General features: G+C 40.9%; 1 protein-coding gene across 1 annotated transcript; it reads right to left on the bottom strand.

The window, feature by feature from the left end:
* Window positions 1-4,460: 4,460 nt before the first annotated feature.
* On the bottom strand, window positions 4,461-20,259 carry LOC117348065 (perilipin-2-like). Its single transcript, XM_033919719.1, has 7 exons — window positions 20,219-20,259; window positions 19,938-20,133; window positions 16,851-16,933; window positions 9,146-9,431; window positions 7,271-7,455; window positions 6,064-6,186; window positions 4,461-5,441 (listed from the first exon to the last, which is right to left on the bottom strand). The coding sequence occupies exons 1-7, from the start codon at window positions 20,246-20,248 to the stop codon at window positions 5,091-5,093; spliced, it is 1,254 nt and encodes a 417-aa protein (XP_033775610.1). The 5' UTR covers window positions 20,249-20,259; the 3' UTR covers window positions 4,461-5,090.
* Window positions 20,260-21,111: the final 852 nt, after the last annotated feature.

Below are 21,111 nucleotides of genomic sequence, written 5' to 3'. Positions count from 1 at the left end.
ACTCAAGTGTTTAGCTATGTGGGGCAACTTCTTCAATGCCAACTGACATATAGAGCGGAAACTGCTCTGTTGGGAATACTCCCGGGGGGAGTGGAGGCTACGCAAAACAAGTTGGCACGTCTGGCTTTTACAGCTGCTAGGTTGGTGTTGGCTACTCACTGGAAGAGCCCCACGATACCCACGGTGGAGATGATGCGAGTGAAATTGGGCTGGGTTTGTGAGAAATTTAGGCTTTCCGCTTTACTCACCCACCAGAAGCGACAGTTTGAGGATCTCTGGGGTAGGTTTTTGGAGGTGGAGGGTAAGTCTGCATTCTCTGCCTTGGTTTCCCCAAAGGATTAATATTACATTGGGGATTCCATTATGCTTTTGACTATTGTCCCTTTTCCCATTCTTTTCTTGTGATTCTTCTAACAGGGGGGGGAGGGGGTTTGTGCTGTCCTTTGGGGATGGGGCAATTCAGATGGTTCTCTGGGGGTTGGGCCTGGATGGGGTTTGGGAGGTTCTTTCTTGGGGGGAGGGGTTTTGTTTTCTTGTATTTCATGTACACTGTTTTACTGCTTTTATGGTTTTGCCATGCTGTTGTATGCTTGGGCGCAGTGTTTAAATAAAGAATTAAAAAAAAAAAAAAAAAGAAATGGCTACAACTTCATCATGCAATTGTTTGTTCAAAGATGTCACTGAAAATGTCCAAGTCAAGTATTTTTTCAATATGCAAAAGTTTTGTGTCTAGGTCATGAGGCATCAAACTGGTATAAAGTTCTAGCCAAAAGGAGCAACAAAAGTGAGGGATGATTGTTTAAAAGACATATTGGCCAGTGAACTGAATATGTCAATAGAGGATGAACAGTGGAGTCTATTACTTAAGCATATTAGATGCTGTCCATCTGCTTAACTGAAACAGTCATATTTCATGACAAGATGGGTTAATTGGATTCTGGTTAAGCTGAATAAGATTAATATTGAAAACTGTCCTTTCTGCTGTCATGTAAAAGTGAAAAAGGAACATTGGATAATATGCTCTTATTGGCCATTGGTACATACCTTCTGACAACAGATATGGAATCATGTTCAAAATTGTTATGCATGAATATACCCTTAATATATGCATGAGTGATATTTAATCTGATACTTATATAGATATAAGTAAGAATAATATAATAGTATTAGCTATGGCCATTCAGTCTATTTTGACAACATGGAAAGATTTATCCTCCCTATCATTTCAACTCTGGTGGAACTCTGTGTAGTTGGGAAGTATGAAGCAACCAATGGAAAAAAAAAAAAAAGGGGGTAAAAGCAGAATTTGCTAAAATTGTTGCCTATTCAAAAATGTGGAGAATAAGGTTGAATGTTATGAATGATTGGGTATGTATGTAATGGTATGTATGGACTGTGCACTCTGCATATGGAGAAAGGACAAGATGAGTTATGTTTAGGGTACTTGTGTATCCCTTAAATATTATTTTGAAATATATATTCCATCTGGATATTTTGTTATGGAAAAAACTTTTCAATAAAAATTTGGAAAACTAAAAATGATAGCCCAGACCATATGTATTCCATGTATTAAAAATGAAATGAAAACAGGCCATGATTAAAAGGTGACATGCCACTAAATACCACCACAGACTAAACTCAAAACTAATATATCTAGACAGTCCAAGGATGGCATCAGCATTTTAATTGCCCAAGTTTAGTAGTTATCAGACCTCAAAAGTTTTTTTACATGGCATTGCTTGTATTTAAGTGCTGAATATTGCACTTAAGAGCCAGCTGCATAAACCCAGATATTCTTATTCAATGCTAAGCCATGTCCAGACACAGTATATCTAGAAAAACTTGTCAGTAGCTAAAAATGCTCACTACCACTGACCATCACCCCCAGATTAGTGTTAGTGCAATTTTCAGGACTTAACTTGATGTTGAAAAGTACTCATTAAAAAGATAGGAAATGACCCTATTCACACTTGCTCAAGTACCATTATGAGTTTTGAATGTGTCAAAGAAAAAAAAAAAAGAGACCCAAGTCTTAGAAAATTGAGTTATTCAGCTGGCTAAATCTAGAATTTGCCAATTCAACCACAAACATCTATCATTTCATTTGCCAGAGATACATCATTTCAATTAACTAAACTTGTTCCCTCATTTCTCAAGTGTGCACCAAAATTTTGTACCTCATCTTAGATTGCAACACACAGCATCAGCAACTGAGGGCTTGCTTTGCTTTTAGTTGTCTATCTGACCTCTTATTAATATTCTTGGGGCTTCATTACCAAACAGTGCATAGTTATCCCTTCATAACACTTGAAATGTCTAGTGCCTCCAAAAATATGAGCAGAATAGTCTGTCCAGAGGGTGGCTATTAAAGTCAAAAGGTCATTAAAGTGTTTGGGGCAGACAAAGATTGTGTATACTTTGGAAGAAAGTCAGGAGGGGAGAAACTTTATAAAAATCCTCCAAGGCATAACAGCACATGTGATGAATCAACTGAAAGTAGTGCTGAATGACAGGGCAGAGGATGAAGGCAACGGGGGACAGACTTGGCAATAAGCTAAGGAAATACTTCATAGACAGGGTGATTAATTTGTGGAATGGCATTCTGGGAAATAAAAATTTAATTCAAAACAAGCTTAAGTACCCAGGCCCCCTATTCAGTTGGCAGTGGTCAGCATTTTTTTTTTTGAACAGATACTATCACATGCAAGATTAGTGCCCCCTCCCCCCCCCCCCCCCCAATATTCAGTGCTAGGCAATTCTGGTCCTTGAGAGCTGGAGCCAGGTCAGATTTTAAGGATATCCACAATTAATATGTATGAGATATTTGCATACACTGCCTCCTAGAGATGCAAATCTATCTTGCGCATATCCTAAAAACATGACCTGGCTTTCAAGGACCAGAATTGCTTACCCCTGTGCTAGGCCATATGTAGCCACCAGCACTGAAAATCTGGAGCTGGCTGTCAGATCTTATGCATAGGTGATAGAGGGAAGAGGGAATAGGGGAGCTTTTAAAAGTTAACATTCATGGAAAATAAGCAGAGCTGAAGCTATACAATAGACTAAAGTAAGAACAAGCAGTCTAGTCTAAGCAACAGAAGCAGGTGAAAGACAGGAAAGAAATCCTGCTATAGGCAAAAAAGGCACAATGAAACAAGCAGTGTTAGGACAACATAAAGCTGATCTGATAGTGGAAAAGGTGGAGACAAACTAACCCAAAGAAGCAGTCAGGAATAGAGCATGTTTGCTTTGAAAAGTGATTTGAACACGTTTGCTTTCTGCTGCTTGTTCCATTTTGGGAAAGTGAAGCAGGTAAAGGGGGAGAAAAACAAAGAAAAATGACTAGTCACCTTTAATGAGCTCACCATCTGTTTGTACTTAACATCTACAAGTACAACCTTAAGCATTTACAGTGTTAATTCAGTTAAATTCAACTACTAAATTCAGAAATTTCCTGTTCTTCAACCGCCAGTCCACAGTGCAATTGATGTGGCGTTATCTTTGAGCCCGCTCCCTCATCGATTCAGTGCACAAATCCACGGCAGTGGCTCCTATGCGCATCCTGCGCCTTACTGGAAGCTTTCTCTGATGATGCAACTTCAGAGGGAAGGCTTCCAGATGAGGCACGAGACATGCAATGAGCTGCTGCCCGTAGCTTTGTGCACTGCATCAGTGAGGAAGAGGGAGCCAGCCTGAAGATACCGGGGGAGGCATAAAATAGCCAGGTGGGAGCAGGCCAGAAGGTAAGGCATAGCATGGAGGGAGACAAAGGTAGGGGGAATGATTTATTTTTGAATTTAGTAGTGAATTTACATCTGCTGTCAGTATGCTTTGTGTAGTTTAATTTTGTGGTTAACCATTGTGTTAAGATTGTATCTGTGGAAAATGAATGGAAAACTAGTGTTACAATTAGTACTATTATGGGGCAGGGTCTGGGTAGAGATGGGTGGGGTCTGGCCCACGACTTAGCCCAGTGTTCTTCAACTGCCTGTCCACGCACTGATGCCAGTTCACAGAATTTTTATTTCTGCGGTGCATAGGTGTAAAAAGGTTGAAAAACACTGATCTAATGTATATTAAGCATGGGCTTCATGCTTATGGTCCATTCTAATAAAAGGAGTTAAACTACTTAATTTGATTTCCTGCTGGACTAGTACCACCAACAACCAGCTTCTGCAAGTCCCTCAATCAGTGATGAATTTGTTACTTCATGTTTAGTTTGCGATGCCTAGCCTAGGGTTTGGAAGTACTGTTACCAGTTTGCATGTAGATGTACCAAATAGTTAACTAATGAAACCATCCTATATACTGCAGTTATTTCAGTATCTGAATTGGAGCCAGCCCTAAAAGGTAATGCAGTTCTTTAAAATCTGACCAGGGCAAGGTTAAGCCAATGGGTAATGTGATATTAGGGGCAGTGATTGAGAGTGAAAGATTTACACAAACACTGGACCACCATATTTTGATGCCAAAGTTATTTATTGCCAATACAAATATCAAAAAATGAAGAAGTCTTCACAAAATACAAATCCAGCCTCTGCTGTAGTATTCAATTGAGTCTAGTAAACAAAAGATCAAAGTTTATATATGATAATATACCACCTTTAGAAACCCCACTTGTGACTGAACAGGCATGCCATAGACATACTGAAAGTTTAAGCCTTCCTTGGTTTTTGATTCTAGCTGGTTACAGAAATTGCTGTCAAGGAAGACCACTCAAATTCTGGTCTAAAATGTTATTTGAGAAGGCTCAGCACTGAGCCCATAAGAGGGAATTCAGTAAGTTATGGGCTAAATTATCAGCTTAAGCCTACTGCATATCAGTACAAAATTAAGATGATCTTTAACAGTTAAATACATAGCATATGTATATATGCACTTCCATTTAATTCAAAGATAGTTGTAGATTGCAGAAGCAAAAGTGTAGTTTATTCAACAGTCTTCCATTTGAGATCTCATCCTTCTCTGGAAGATCTGCTCATATGGCCACTTGTGTTCAGATACCATCAAGGAGCACATTTCTGAAGTTTAGCAGAACAATGTTAATGCATTAACGTCACTTATCAAGTAGTCTGGCTATAGGTAAGCAGTTAGCTGGTGTTCTCTTCCTCCTCTTGTTCTACCTGTTGTAGCTGGAAGTAGAAAGGACCCAATAGCCAGCTGAGTGGGGCGTTGACAAGATAATTCATCATGTCATCCAGATATTCCTTCATTTTCTTCAGCTGGCCTTTGCTAGTGGTGAGGAACTGTTCCGATACATCTCTGAAGCTGGTGATGGAATGGAAGTTCTGGTAGATATTTCCAGCCATACTGTGAATACGGTGGGCTTGGTCCTGGATGTTTTGGGGCAAGCCTTGGATGCTTGATATCAGGGCGAGGCAGGTGATCTGAAGATGGCAACTCAGGTCTTGGGCAATAGCTAGGGTGCGTGACAGAGTGTGCTAAAATAGAAGAATTAGCTGTTAAGGGATTTGGTAATTTAAAGCAGAATTTAGTCAATTTGAGTTGGTTCTCATGATGCCATCAATTACCATTCTACATGGGACACAGCTAAATTCTGTGTAAGTTATTCACTGTTGGGAGTTTCTTAATGTCTACAGCAGGGGTCTCAAAGTCCCTCCTTTAAGGCCGCAATCCAGTCAGGTTTTCAGGATTTCCACAATGAATATGCATGAGATTGATGTGCATGCACTACTTTCAATGCATAGTCATTGGGGAAATCCTGAAAACCCGACTGGATCGCAGCCCTCAAGGAGGGACTTTGAGATCCCTGTCTACAGTGTCCTTCACCGACCAAATCCCCACCCTCAGCACATTTTACTTGCTAAGTTCTGTTATAAGATGTCTTCCCCTCCTCCTTAAGATATGCAATAACTTTTTTTGCCATGTTTACCAGGATTCCAAGCTGCAGCAAATAGGGCACTGCAGGCTGACATTTCAACACATTACATCAAGATAAACCCCCCCATAAAGGGTACTATTAATGTTTTCTATATTTGATATCATCCATCAGCCATCAAGTAGTTCAATCTAATTCTTTAAGGCTAATTTGAGCCTCTTCACCTCTGTACTGGGAGCTTCCTCTCCTGTGCTCCTGTTCCATGCCTTCCAAGACTTGTACAATCTCTCCTGGGCATCATGCACCTTCTTGTCAGCACCAGATAGATTTTTATGCACAACCTCCATCTAATAGAAGAAATTGATTTTTACAGTGCTTTAAACATTTTCAACATGTTTGCAACTAGGTCTGTATGGGGATCCCCACCCCCAGGCTCATGGGACTACCACAGGGATGGAACTGGTTTCGAGGCCTGGACAGAGAATTAGTAGAAGATAAACAAAAGCAGAAACTGGGACCAAGATGATGGAAAAACATCCCACTAGCTACAAGCAAGGGAGATGTTCATTTTGAGGGGGGAGGGCTAAGCTCAAAGTGGGAGGTCCAGCCCCCTCTCATGGTTATGCTACCAATTGTGTTTAGTACAAAATGAAGTACTTGCTGAGTTTGTTTTGGGGTTTCCAGTTCAGTTTTGGCACATTTTTTCTTATACAACCATTGTTTGAAAAGTGTCTCAATTGTTTTAAATTATTTTGATGCTGTATTGTTTGATTCTTTACTCATTGCTGCATTAAAAATCATTTGGGGGATCTTGGAAGGACCTCTCCAGTTATCTATGCCAGATGGTGGAACCAGATTTGTTTTCTCTGCCCAAAAATCCAACTCATTTCTTTTAACAAAAAATGGACCATACAGTCACATGACCTAATATCTATTCTAATTATTTCTGTTCACTGTTTTGTTTATTTTATTTTATTGTTGGTTTAAAAAAGACTAAAAAAAATCAACTTTCAGAAGCTGCTTTTTATGGGGGACAGGTAACTTATGGGGGGGACAGGAGATTCCTTGAGGGATCAGGCAGGGATGGAGGAGATTCTTTGTGGGGATGGATGGGGACGGATAGGATTTCTGTCCCCACACATCTCTATTTGCACCTTCAGCTTTGATGTGTTCACATCAAAATAATTGTGGGCTAAGCACCTCCTGGCCTGTGGGACACTAGCTAGTACTAGTTTCCCTCAAATACAAACTCTTGCTAGCATGAAGTCAACATGACCCAAGCTTCATGACCCTCAGCATACCTCTATTTACTAGGTAACAGTGTCAACTCTTACATGCAGATCATACAGTCAGCACTAAAAGATTCCCATGCCATGTCTATACCCTACCTTCCCTAAGAGCACTAAAAGATCGTTTCATACAAATTCTCACCAGGTTAACTGTAATGTTGAGCTGAGAAATGGCATCCTGGCTCCTCATTTTGGCATCTTTCACCCTGAATAAGGCCTGCTCATAAGCCTGCTTGCGAACCTTGGAAGACATTGACCCCAGTCTGACATAGTAACTTGGCTTCTGGGTTCCAGTCTCAAATCCTTCAACTCCGGTAGCTTCTTTTGCTAGGTAAGTAACGAGAAAATCTGAAGTGCTTAGTAGGTCTTCAGAACACTTCTAGGAAGAAGTCTGAAAGCTTTTACTGAATTCTTGGCATTTTCACAGAAGGAAAAAAGTGGTTCATTACTAATCTGAAAGCTAGTTTTATATGCCTTATTAGCTCACGCTGCTTCTAAATCACAGCAAGAGCTTCAAAAGAGGGAAACTGGCCACTCAGATGCAGCTCAGTGGAAAACTCAAGTTATGGCACAGCAAGCAAGAAAACTATCAAAAATCTGACAAGATTATAAAGAGATTTTTCTAGTGGAGCGATCCAAAGTAAAGTACAGAAAGAGAATGACAGGACAAATTTTCATGACCCTACCCCAATCCTGTAAACTCCATCCTCATCTGCACAAGCCTCAAACACTTTAAAATCTTAATATTTGAGGCTTGTGAGGTTAACCCTTTCAGGACCATAAGGATCGTAGGCCAATTTTTGTGGTTTTGACGACATTATGGTAAAAAGGGCTTGCAGATGCCAAAAAATTGATTTTTTTTTGTGAAATATTTAAAAAAAAAAAAAAAAAAATCACACTTCTGGCTTATGGACAGTGTGGCAAGTGAATCTTCTCGTCAATCTGGCAACGACGCTAATGAATGAATGTCGGAACCAGTTTGTTTACATAAAGGCAGTATCATATGGAATCCGTACATATCAAATTTAGAACTGTAGACTATCCCAATCAATTTATAGGATTTTAAAGTTATGGGACAAATATGTCCCTTGGTCCTGAAAGGGTTAAGGCAGATATTACAGCAGGGGTGTCCAATGTCGGTCCTCGAGGGCCGCAATCCAGTCGGGTTTTCAGGATTTCCCCAATGAATATGCATGAGATCTATGTGCATGCACTGCTTTCAATGCATATTCATTGGGGAAATCCTGAAAACCCGACTGGATTGTGGCCCTCTAGGACAGACATTGGACACCCCTGTATTACAGGAATGGGGCAGGGACAACTTGTAGGGATGGGGAAATTGAGTTCCTTTGGTGATGGGGATAAGGATAAATTTGTCCCCATGTCATTCTCTACACAACTAGTACGTAATGTTAAGAGTTCAGTACTTGGGAACGGCACCAGATAACCAAAGGAAGTTTGTCCCGAGATAGCATCCCAAATGTGGTACCTGTGATTTCAGTACCTAAGTGCTCTATACATCATAATATCTCTTGATTTTAATCTTTCATGTGATCTGTGTCTAAAATTATAAAAAAAATTCTTAAGTTCTGTACAATTCTATTGTCTAGGATGGATCCATTGAAGTCTGAACCATTCACACTGCTGAACTCCCATGCGAAACACCCCCCTCCCCCCAAAAATAAAAAATAAGTCTGTGCCAAAGCAAAAATCAATATCTAAGCAGAAAAAACAACCACCAACAACTTAATCTGAATAAGTTAAACCAGCCATTTGAAATGTTTGGCACACTAGACCAGTGGTGTCAAAGTCCCTCCTTGAGGGCTGCAATCCAATAGGGTTTCCAGGATTTCCCCCATAAATATTTTCATGCACTGCTTTCATTGTATGCTAATAGATCATGCATAGTCATGGGGGAAATCCTGAAAACCCGACTGGATTGCGGCCCTCAAGGAGGGACTTTAACACCCCTGCACTAGACAGACAAGACACTTGGGTTGCCTAGTAGTCTGCTTACCTGCTTCATCTTCAGTCAGTGGGAGATAATGATCCACAAGAGCCTCAGACTTGGTCAGTGCTGCATCTACCCCAGCGCTCACCATCTGCATCATGTGGCTTCCCAGAACAGTGTTCATGCTGCTGCTCAGAGCTGCCTTGGTCATTTCCATGCTCTCCTGCACAGCTCCCTTGGTCCTATCCAGCACTCCAATGATTGTATGGGTAATTGTGTCCTTGGCACCTGTTACAGTTCCTGCTACAGCTTGTTTTGCACCAGCCACCATGTCTGTAGCATTAGCAACAACCTAGAAAACAGATTGAAATTTAAAAAAAAAATTTGAATAAAACAAAAAAGCTGTAGACTAGAGAATGCGATGGGGACTAATGGGTCCCTATGGTAATTTTTTTTTGGGGGGAGCAAAGCTCTTCACAGCCCTGCAGAAAAATAAAGCCTTGCTTCTGTGGTTAAAAAAAAAATTTGCCAATTCCTACCTGCTGCATACCTTATACAGCAGATTTCCCCAGGCTTGCTCATGTCCTTCACCTCTGCCGATTTAACTCGCATCAGAAGGTAGGACCTGGTAAAGGGAAGGCCACAAGCAGGCCTACAGCACAACACCCAAATATTTCAGACAACTTCCTCTACATACCAAGAAGAATGCTGTGCTCCCAAGATGAAATACACCTACATACATCAGGACACTCCCTATAACTCCAGACAGCCTGGATCCTATTCCCATGTCTTCTTACCAAACCTCTGAACAGCCTGCCTCACCCCTCAAGACAACTTAGAAAAGCTGTAAAATATTACCTTATTGCCTAGTTGCTCCCTCAACCCTTCAGCATCAGTAAATAATCCTATATGAAGATATTACAACACTATGTAAACCCTATATTGTAACAATGAATGTAAACTAACCTGTTCAAGTTCGACAGGATATAAATAAGAATCTGGCTAGGCAAAGATGTGCAGGAGCAAGAGGCAGGGAGAGATACTTGACATGTAGGAATAAGTTTGAATTAAGGGATGAAAAGAGGGAATGAAATACTGAATACCCAGCAGAGGGAGGGGAAAGGTATAGTACATGGACACAGAGAGGCAATGCCATATATAGGAAGAAGCATATAGACAAAAGGAAAATAGAACACAACTAGGGAGATGCTGGACACAGAAGGGAAAGATACACAGAAAGATGGCAAGCACAGAGAAGAAAATGTCAGATGAGCAAGAGACATTAGAAATTGTATAAAGAGGGAAAGAAACTAGAGCCTAAGACCAGTATGATTTGAAAAATTTTTTATAAGTCCACTCATATTGGGCTTACTTGTTAATCCCACCCTTTTGTTTATACCTTTATATCTTACTTTTCTTTAATCATTGTTCTCCCCTTTCCCCCACTCATACCCATTTGTCTAATTGTGTATGTCATTGTTATGTCTAATCTTGTAGTTTGTTAAAAAAGTTATGTATAATTGTATTAATCTATTTACCCTATTTTAAAATGTATAACCACCTTGAAATAAGGTGGTATATCAAATTTTTAATAAACTTGAAACTTTAAGTGTCAAGATTTGAAGTGTGTACTCTGCCAGTTCTTAGGACATAACTGGGGCCCAGGGCTGTAATTTGGAAGGGGAAGTTGCTCTAGTTGCACTCCAACCACCATCCTTGTCAAGTTCTTTATATTTTAAAAAAATATAGGATGAAATGGATTTTTTTTTTTTGGCATTTTACTATTTGAAAGACATGGCTTTTGTATTTTGCTTTACGTTATGCTTATCACTTTTAGTCAGCTATTTAGCATTTGTGTTGTGTATGACGATATTATCTTAGCATGAATTTTCTATTTAACATTTTGTAGCGATTTGGCAGGTAGAGATTTGTTGATTTAAAAGCTACAGAACATTTATATTTTAAATATTAAAATCATAACTAAGGCTTGTACAGATAGGATCAGACAACTTGCATGAACAAGGACAAATTGTCTAAATTAAGCAAGCTTTAGTCCCACCCACCCCTCCCATTCTGAGGACTGTACAGCCACTGTACTCTTTGAATGCATGAGAAAGCTGGGTTTTTTTAAATCATTTTTATTAAGGCTGTGTTTCTAATGGGTAATAAGCTACAATGATCCTATGTGTATCTAAATTAGGTCTAGGGGAGGGGGCTTTGAGCTATGCAATGGTGACATCTCTTTAAGGTGAGTGGATGCTACAACATCTGCTTATCTAGAAGCCTAGAATGTTACTTCTATTATGCCTTACGAACAAGGCAGCCACCCATGCAGACCTTTTCATCTGTACAAGGATCAGTGGTTGAATTCATTGGAAGCCAAGCTGTGTTTTGGCTGCTCAAGATGTAATGATATTATAGAATCTTGGTACTAACCTGTAAATGAACCTAGTTTACTTTGTAGAAAAACAGTGGTGTAGTGAGACGTTCCTGGGTGGTGCACCCCCTCCCCTCCAAATGCTCCTTCCTAATGCGTGCCACTTCCCTTCCCCCATACCTCTTGTGCGAGCAGCAACCTCCAAGCTGTTATTCTGCCAGCGTTGGCTCTTCTTCCAACATCATTTCCTAGACACGGGTTCTGAACAGATGTCGGTGGAAGAGCTGATGCTGGTGTGACAGGAGCTTGGGGGTTGCTATTCATGGCAGGAGTGTTACAGAAGTATGGGGAAGAAAAGGCATGCACGCATGGTTGGGGGGTGGAGATGAGGTGTCTGCACCCTCACCAAAATGGCACTTGGGGTGGACTGGCAACACCCCCCCCTGCTTATGCCACTGGAGCAATGCTTTCAGCATTTTTTTTATATAAGTATTAATTTTTTAAATATTAATGTAATGTAATGTAATGTAATGTAATTTATTTCTTATATACCGCTACATCCGTTAGGTTCTAAGTGGTTTACAGAAAATATACATTAAGATTAGAAATAAGAAAGGTACTTGGAAAATTCCCTTACTGTCCCGAAGGCTCACAATCTAACTAAAGTACCTGGAGGGTAATAGTGAAGTGAAAAGTAGAGTTAGAGGAAAAATAAAAATAAAACAAACATTTTAAAAAGACAGCATTGATCTAAATACTTTGGAAGGTAGAAGAGAGGAGAGAAAGGAATAGAAGCAGTGCAATACACAGGTATAAGAACATAAGTCAAGAAAAGCACATTCAACATCAATCATTTTATCCCACCCACTGATTAATCACTATGTATATACTCTTTCAATAATCTACACTTATTTAAAACAATCCCAACCCCCTCCCTCCTTCCCACCCTGGATGTGCAAGGAGATGGCATTGTGAGTGCTCTGTCTTAAGACTCGAGGTTCCACCCTCCCCCCCTCCCCCCCCCGAGATTTAGTCAACTTTGTAATGTCTTCCTTTAACTGCTATTGCAAAGTGAATATGGCTGGCTACACTCAAAATCTTTCAGAGCAGCTTGCATAAAAGCTAGTTGTGAACTAAAAACACAAGCCTGATTTTGCTAAGATGAGCAGTTTAAATATCAGCTTAACAGAATTTTCAGTTTAAATAGCAGCTTAACAGAATTAGCCCAATTAATGTTCAGGCAGTCTCCAGGTTAAGAATGAGTTACATTTTTAAAAGCTGTTAAGTCGGATTTGTTTGTAACACAGAACTTTTAGTAGATTTTAAAGATTCCTGCTGCTTACCTCTGCTCCCAGCTAACAAAAGGAGCCACCTCACCTACCAGTGTTCCCTCCCAAGGTACTGCATTCACAAACTATACACTGCTTTTAATGTGGCCATGCATTATTCCTGAACCTGCTACAGGAAATGTAGACGTCTACGCTACCGAAAATACTGCTCAGTGAAGTCAAATGAAGCCACTTAAGTATAAGTCGTACTTAAGTCAGGTGTCTAACTCGAGGACTGCCTGAAGTCCCAAAAGTAAGGCAATAGAGATCCCTCACATGTATAAGCTGAATTAGCAGGTACAATATACCAGCTGATTTACCTGTAGCCCTCTTAATACTGTTCTATAAATCCTCCCCCCAACTGAATACAGTACTGCCCCGATATTTGCAGGGGTTCTGTCTGTCTGTCCCAGGAACCCCCCCCCCCCCCAAATATCAAAAACCAAATGTTTTTTTGCCTGGGGAGGCAGGAGAGGGCAACTGGAGAGGCAGGATAGGGCAGCTGGAGCACCGGTGAGTGAAGGAAATCACTAGTGGTATGCTCCGACCGCCTCTTCCTGTACTGAAGAGAGGCTTCACCAATCAGAAGCTGCTTTGACACGAAGCTCCCAATTGATGAAGCCTGACTTTATCACAGGAAGTTCCGGTCAGAGAATACCACAAATGACCAGGGGAACACTGTACTTCAGAACTGGCTACAGCTTTCAGCTTTTCACTTCTACATAATTGTAGAATAGAGACTGGCTGAATTTTGGTTCAGGGCTGAATCTAGCCTGTTTCAGCAGGAAAACTGTGGCTTTGGCAGACACCAACTCTTCAGTGAAAACTGGCTGGCAACATGACGTGTGTAGTGCAGCGATTAGAGCTACCTGGGGTTGTGGGTTCAAATCCTGCACTGCTCCTTGTGACCCTGAGCAAGTCATTTAATCCCCCAGTGACCCAGGTATATTAGATAGTGAGCCAGTGGGACAGATAGGGAAAAATGCTTGGCTTCAGTACCTGAATAATTTGCAATCCACATAGAGTTTTAGAATATGCGGAATATAAATTATTTAAGTCACTATAGGCTCTGCCGGTCTTGATTCCACCCTCCTTCTGGTTACTTCCTGATATTTTTTGGGGAGGTGGGGGGCAGTGGGAGGTGGGGCAGGATCGAGACCAGCAGAGTCTATAGTGTCTTGGCAAGAGGTAAGGCCCCCCAGTGTGACTGGCTTCTGTTGCCAGCCAGTTTTGCGGGACAGGGACCAAAAGACAGGTCTCATCGCAATTCAGATGCGATGCTGACTGCTCACTCTCCCCTCTAACCAGCAGCTGGCAGAACAGCATGGACAACTGCTGTGGCTGCCACTGGGAGGAAATCAGCTGTCTGCCTTGCATTTCAGGACTGCCATGGACCCGCAACTCTGTTCCATACAGTTAGACTTCTGGTAGGTTTAAATTTTTTATTTTTTTAAAGAGGAAGTGTAGACAAATAAAAACAGAGACCCCCATTTTTGGGCCTTTTTGGGCCAAAAATTTCTGTTTATATTTGAGTATATACAGTACTAGTCTTGACCAGTCTTGCTTTTAGGCAAGTTTGTTGGTTTTTTTTTAAGGTACAAAAAAAAAGGAGACTGCTGTAAAGTGACAGGCCAGATATACTAGGGAGCTAGTTATGACAAGCATGGTACATCATAAAAATATGGATACTAGATAGATGAAGTTGAGAAAAGGTAAGGACCAAATCACACTAAGAGTTGCTGCTGCTAGTGTTTTTTTATTTTAAGCAGTCGTTTCCTATTTTACTTCTACAGTCCTCTTTATTCTATATCCTTCCCCAACTTGGTAATACCACATACTCAATTAGCGACTCCAACTGGATAGATGTCAGGTAGCTGGCCTCTAGTCAACTCGGCCAAAGCCCAAACTCAGGTTGTGGATACAAGTAAGCAAAATGACTAACTAAACTAAACTTTAGGTTTGTATACCGCACCATCTCCACAAGCGTAGAGCTCAGCACGGTTTACAGGGTTAGGTAGAAAAGGAGCTACAATGAAGGATTATAGGAAAGGAGCTAGGAAGATAGAGGGATAGGGTACCAAAGAGTGGGAAGTGTTAGATTTTTGGAAAGAGCCAAGTTTTCAGGAGTTTGCGGAAGGATTGGAGGGAGCTTGAAATTCTGAGCGGGGATGTGAGGTTGTTCCAGAGTTCTGTGGTTCTAAAGGGGAGGGATGTTCCTAGTTTTCCTACATGGGAAATAGCTTTTGCAGAGGGGAATGATAGTTTCAGTTTTTGGGAGGATCTAGTGGAATTAGGGTTAGAGGAGTTCCAGAAGAGTGGGATAACGGGAGGGAGGATGCCATGTAAGATCTTGAAAGCTAAATAGGCACATTTAAAGAGGACTCTTGAGTGAATTGGGAGCCAGTGAAGTTTGGACAGGAGTGGGGAGATGTGGTCGAACTTGCCTTTAGCGAAAATAAGCTTGGAGGCTGTGTTCTGGATTAGCTGAAGTCTATGGGAGGTTTTTTTTTAGTTAGGCTTAAATAGATGGAGTTGCAATAATCCAGTCTAGAGAGGATGGTGGATTGAACAAGGACGATGAAAGTACGATCTCACTTTCCTCAGCATATGAAGACTAAAGAAGCATTTTTTTACCAAGAAGTTGAGGTGGTCATTGGAGAGAGAGTCTGATGATGCCAAGGACTTTGCTTGAAAATTCAAGCTGAAAAGTGGAGCCGGAAGATAATGGGATGGAGGTGGGTAAATGAACTAATATTGGGCCGAGCCAAAGTAGTTTTGTTTTGGACTCGTTCAATTTCATTTGTACAGAATGTGCCCAGGATTGAAGGTTCATTATACATGCAGATATGTTCTCAGCGAGGTTAGTGAGGTTCGAGTCTGTCTCAAGGAGGATGAGGATATCAGCATAGGTGGAGAGTTTTCAGGGGGGATAGATGAAGTGTTTCAAAGAGGACATGTAAATATTGAAAAGGATAGGAGAGAGGGGTGAGCCTTGCGGGACTCCACATATCGGCTTCCAGGGAGGGGATGAGGTACCGTTTGTCAGGGGTGTCCAATGTCGGACCTCGAGGGCCGCAGTCCAGTCGGGTTTTCAGGATTTCCCCAATGAATATGCATGAGATCTATTAGCATACAATGAAAGCAGTGCATGCAAATAGACCTCATGTATATTCATTGGGGAAATCCTGAAAATCTGACTGGACTGCGGCCCTCGAGGACCGACATTGGACACCCCTAGTTTATGTTAACTGTGTAAGAGCGTAAGCATAGGAATTTCGAGAAACAATCTAGGACTGTGGAACTTATGCCTTTCAGAGAGTTGGAAGATTAGGATATCATGATGGACGATGGTCGAAAGCTGTGAAGGTCGAATTGTAGAAGTACAGCGAATTTGTTGCGAGAATGAAGTTGCTGTACCTTAGAGATTAGTGAGCTAGCAATTACACCACAAGCCCTTAATAGATTCAAACAATTAATGGCAGATGCTGTTCAACAAGTACTAGGGTTGAAACTAGACAGAGAAAAAGAAAGTGTCAAATGGGCAGGAGACCCTAGCAAACGAGTTAAGAGGACTAACAGAAAGCAGAGCCTGGGATAAAGATGATTTGAATAAGGACTAAACAAAGTAGAAAAAAAAATTTAAGAAGTTTTGTGAAAACACTTCATATTCTACATATGTTTCCTGCCAGAGCTGGTGTTAAGACAGTGAGCGCAAGCTAGGGCTTGTTTCATTTACACTTGACAGTGCTGGCATGGGGTTGGAAAGGGCAGGGGTAGGTGAGTAAAGGTTACCCAATATAGCTTTAAAATTAGCTGGCAGGTTTAGCATAGAAAAGAGAATTAAATAAAAGATAAGGGGGGAAGAAGGATGCAATTGGCAAAAATTATTTGAAAATTTCTTAAGTCAGGATAGCTGTAGTACAAACAGACTATTAATGTCTTGTCCAGGATAAACAGAAACAAGCTAATACCATGTTCTGCAAGGGATGTTTCTACACTGTTAGAAATACAGGCCTGAACTATGCAATTTTCTGTTATGTCAATTGCCTGAGCACTACTAACTCACCTTATCTGTTGGATGGTAGAGGATGGGTAGCTTCTCTTCAATTTTATCTAGTCCAATGCAGGCATAATTATTGGCAAGAGCAACTGAAAAGAAAACCCATATTTGAAGTAGGTTTGCAGCGTTACGATTCTACTTAGTACATGCCTTTGTTTGTTCTTCAGATTCCCAAGTTTTATACATTTCATACAGGGCTACACAAGCATACCATACCACACATCTTCTATACTGCCAGTTTCAACATAATTTCTAGTAAATGGTAATGAACAATGAATTACAGATTTGAAGTACAATGTCTGCATGTTGAATGAGAATGAAAAATGATTCTTTAGCATTCTCCTAAAGTTGTTAAAGGTGTCTGGTTTATGCAGGTGTTGTGGGAGGTCATTCCAAATTTTGGGACGTTGTATCCAGAGTGGAAAAAATGTTTTAAGAATGATGTCTGAGATATTAGTAGCTTGACTCAGCAGATTTAATTGCTCAAGAGCTCACAGGAGATTAGGATATGCTGGAAGTCTATAAGGTCAGAAAAGACTTTGTTTTATATGTATCATGAAATAAGGACTAGTTTTTAATTATATAGCACAAGACTATATATTCATGCAATGTTTTGTTTTTTTAGTAAATGAATTCCATTAGTCCATTCATATTGTCGCAAGCAATTTTCTGTCTAGAGATCAGATGCTTAGTTTTGTTTCTCAAAACTGAATTTTGCTGTGAAGGATGTCATCTCTGCAGACAAAATCTCTGTAGAAAACCATGATTTAAATTGATTTGATTAAATCAAATCCACTTGTTTAAGAGCGTTCACCACTATGTACTGAACTATTATAAAGGCACTTACAACTATAAAGTTATGCTTGCCTATTTATATCCCAAGTGATTTACATTCTGGTATTTTATCATATTTCCCTATCTGTCCCAATGGGCTCAAACCATCTAGTTTACCTGGGGCAATGAGGGGATTGAGTGACTTTACCAGGGTCACATGGAGCAGCAAGGGATTTGAACCCACAGCCTCAGGGTGCCGAGGCTATAGCTCAAACCACTGTGCCACACTCCCCATCTGTAGTTATGTCCTGCACTTAGATATACCCTGAAATTGAGGGAACATAAGAGGATATGGTGAAGATTCACTAAGTTCAAGTCAGAACTAGAAGACTGTCAGTGATGTAGTTCCAAAAATGTTCTAGTCTACAGTATATCTGAATTTCCATCCTATGTTAAAAAAAGATTCTATTTTTGTATTAACAGCTTAGCTCAGAGTCTCCAACCTTTTATGTTGGAAGGGACAAAGTGTGAAAAAGAAAGCCATGGGGCCACAAAAGATAGTTTACAAATACTAATTCTGTAAGCCACCTTGACCTGCTTGTGCAGATTTAACATTAGAAGTTACTAATATTGTTGATTCTACAACACTTTCAGGATATATTAAAACACACCTCACTTTCTTCTGGATTGTCAACAGTAGCAAAAATTCCATAAGTGATACACCCAAGTAATAATTAAGATATTGTAATTAGTATAAAGTGGGCAAGAGTGAAATTAGTGCATTTACATAATTTGAGCTAATTGTTTTAGGGACATGTTGGAGAATTCTGGTCACTTACCACTTGAGGGCCAGCGTTTTAACAATTAGAGTAGTAAGTGGGAAGCAAATTCAAACCTCTGAACACTACACTAGTTCTGGGGAATTTATTACCCCCAAGTGTGTAGAATTTCTCCCATTATAGAAGGACCAGCATCTTACTCCAAATATGAAATACTATTCTCATCTCCCCTCATCCCACCAGCAGCAGGTTCCACCTTCAATTCTCATAACATATCCCTTTCCTTGGGAAATTCTATCCCCAGCTTTATCTACCCCTCCTCCAGAAGAGCACAAATAGTCCCCTATTGCTTCTTCAACTACACTTAAGCTTTTTAATGCTAGAAGCTACCACTGCATATATCACGGGAAGTGTTGAAGTGGAAGATGATATTTTCTTTCTCAAGGGACCCTCGGCCACAAGAGGGCACCCGCTCAAACTCAGGGGCGGAAAATTTCATGGCGACACCAGAAAGTATTTCTTCAGAGGGAGTGGTTGATCATTGGAACAAGCTTCCAGTGCAGGTGATCGAGGCAGACAGCGTGCCAGACTTTAAGAATAAATGGGATACCCATGTGGGATCCCTACAAGGGTCAAGATAAGAAAATTGGGTCATTAGGGCAGACTTGATGGGCTGTAGCCCTTTTCTGCCGTCATATTCTATGTTTATGTTTCTATATCATTTGTCCCAAAGCAACAGTATCTTCAACATAGAAAACTAAACCATTGTGGTTTAAAACACCCAGCCAATTGGTGCACAATAGCCATTAAAAGCCTGTTAATCTTTAACTTTTACTATTAGCCAAGCATTTATAGGCTAGGGTAAAGGGTCATAGGAGTACTATGTTCAGTTTTGGAGGCTACATCTGACTAGGGATGTGGGGAGACTTGAGGCTGTCCAGAGAGGGTGATGGGGGTGGTGTGGGGCTTGAACCAGGGGACATAAGGAAGGAGACTGAGGGATAGGAGAGATGCGATACAGATGTTTAAATATATAAATCAACCTAAGAGATTTTAACTACAACGTACAAATTGTATCCCTTATGTATATCGACCTGTAGCCCATTCTGAGCTTGTTGGGGGGATGACGAGATAAAAATTGATATGGTGCCTCTGTGGTACAATGAAAGCAGTTTACCTACGTTACCTTCCCTGTCTCTAGTGGACAGCGTTACAGAACATTAAAACCAGGAATGTGATAAGGAGATACTATGAGCCTCAGTTCAGTTAAGATAGTGAAGTACTGGTAAATAGCTTTCATTTTCAACATTTCCTTACATTTAAGTTGCTAACTATGGTTTACCATCCATGCCATTTATTGTATGAGGAAATCTGCATTTTACCACCATCAAGTCTGAATTGCTATGTTATAAAAAAAAAAACCAACCACTTTCAATAATGCATTTTTAATGCCCAAAATGGTTCAAGAGGCCTTATAAACAAACAGATACCTATATATTATTATAAAAAATCCCTACTCATGTGGACAGATACCACTTACTCTGTGGCTCCAGTTTCTGTATGATGGGCTCTGCACTTGCAAGGACTACAGCAGTGATGCTCTTTACCCCCTTCTCTGCCACCTTGCAGGCACACTTCAGGCAGGGATGGTTGTCTTTTGTGCTGGTATAAGCAGAAGACACCATGGCACAGGTAGAGCTCACCAGTGGCAAGTTAGCAACCCTCACCATCACATTCTGTCAAGCCAAAGAGTTAGAGTTATAAACCCAGCCATAATGAAAAACCACAGCAGAAGACAAGCTCAAATTACTTTATTCATACCTGCTGTGGTTCATCCACTACTGAAGCCATCTTCTTACAGCCTTGAAGAAAGCAAAGTCTCATTAGAACACCTTTTTTCTTCCATAGATATGGAAATGAAACACCTCCCCAGAGCCAGAAGTAAGGTGATGGATGCCCTAGGTGAACCTTCAATTTTATATCCTCACCCACATTAGCTTTCAGATTCCAACTAGCAACCCTCCCCTCCTCTCCCCACCAGGGCAGAATTAATTTGTCGAGGGCCCCTAGGCACACAAGTACACTGGGCTCCTGCCCTGCCTCACCCCACCCCACCATGTGCCCAGGCAGAAAGCTGCGTCATAGGGAATCTTTGGGCAAGCAGCACCGCTTGCAAAATTAGTCCCTGTTGCCTTTCTTACCCGCATTGCTTGCTTGTCTTACTTTCTGTCAATTGGGGGGGGGGGGGGCAGGGCGTATTGCGGATCAATGCTGAGGGGCCCATTGCTGTTTGGATAAAACAATGTTGATGCCCTCCATTGCCGCCCCCCCCCCTGACCATGGGCCTATTGATTAATCCTGCCCTGCTCCCCACAAAGAAAAAGTTTTTTTAGCCTTAAGAACAACGATTACACAAGTCTTCCATACAAATGCAGCTTGGAATTAGTATGTACCAATACTTCTTAGTGTCTGTAGACATCAGTGCTTAAGTGGCTGCAGCTGCCTTCTTTCCCTTCAGAGCCATTATCCTACACAACCACATCACCTTGCTAAAAGGTTGGCCTACCCCTGATGTTACCACATAGCTAGTATTCAAAATGTTTCACTAGCTTCTCAGCCCTTATTCACAAAGCTTAAATAAGCTTCTTGATCACTAACATGTCTAGAAGTGACTAGTCTAGGCAGAGGATATTGTCAGCTCTAACCAAAAGGGA

The sequence above is a fragment of the Geotrypetes seraphini genome, chromosome 1 (genome assembly GCF_902459505.1).
Source record: "Geotrypetes seraphini chromosome 1, aGeoSer1.1, whole genome shotgun sequence".
In the NCBI taxonomy this organism is placed as follows: domain Eukaryota; kingdom Metazoa; phylum Chordata; class Amphibia; order Gymnophiona; family Dermophiidae; genus Geotrypetes; species Geotrypetes seraphini.
This window is presented reverse-complemented; position numbering and strand designations above follow the sequence as displayed.

Coding starts and splice junctions, on each gene's coding strand:
- LOC117348065 (XM_033919719.1), bottom strand. CDS start 20,248: ATGGCTTCAGTAGTGGATGAACCACAGCAG. Junction 16,934..19,937: donor ACAGAAACTGGAGCCACAGA/GTAAGTGGTATC, acceptor TTTTCTTTTCAG/TTGCTCTTGCCAATAATTAT. Junction 9,432..16,850: donor TCTACCATCCAACAGATAAG/GTGAGTTAGTAG, acceptor TCTGTTTTCTAG/GTTGTTGCTAATGCTACAGA.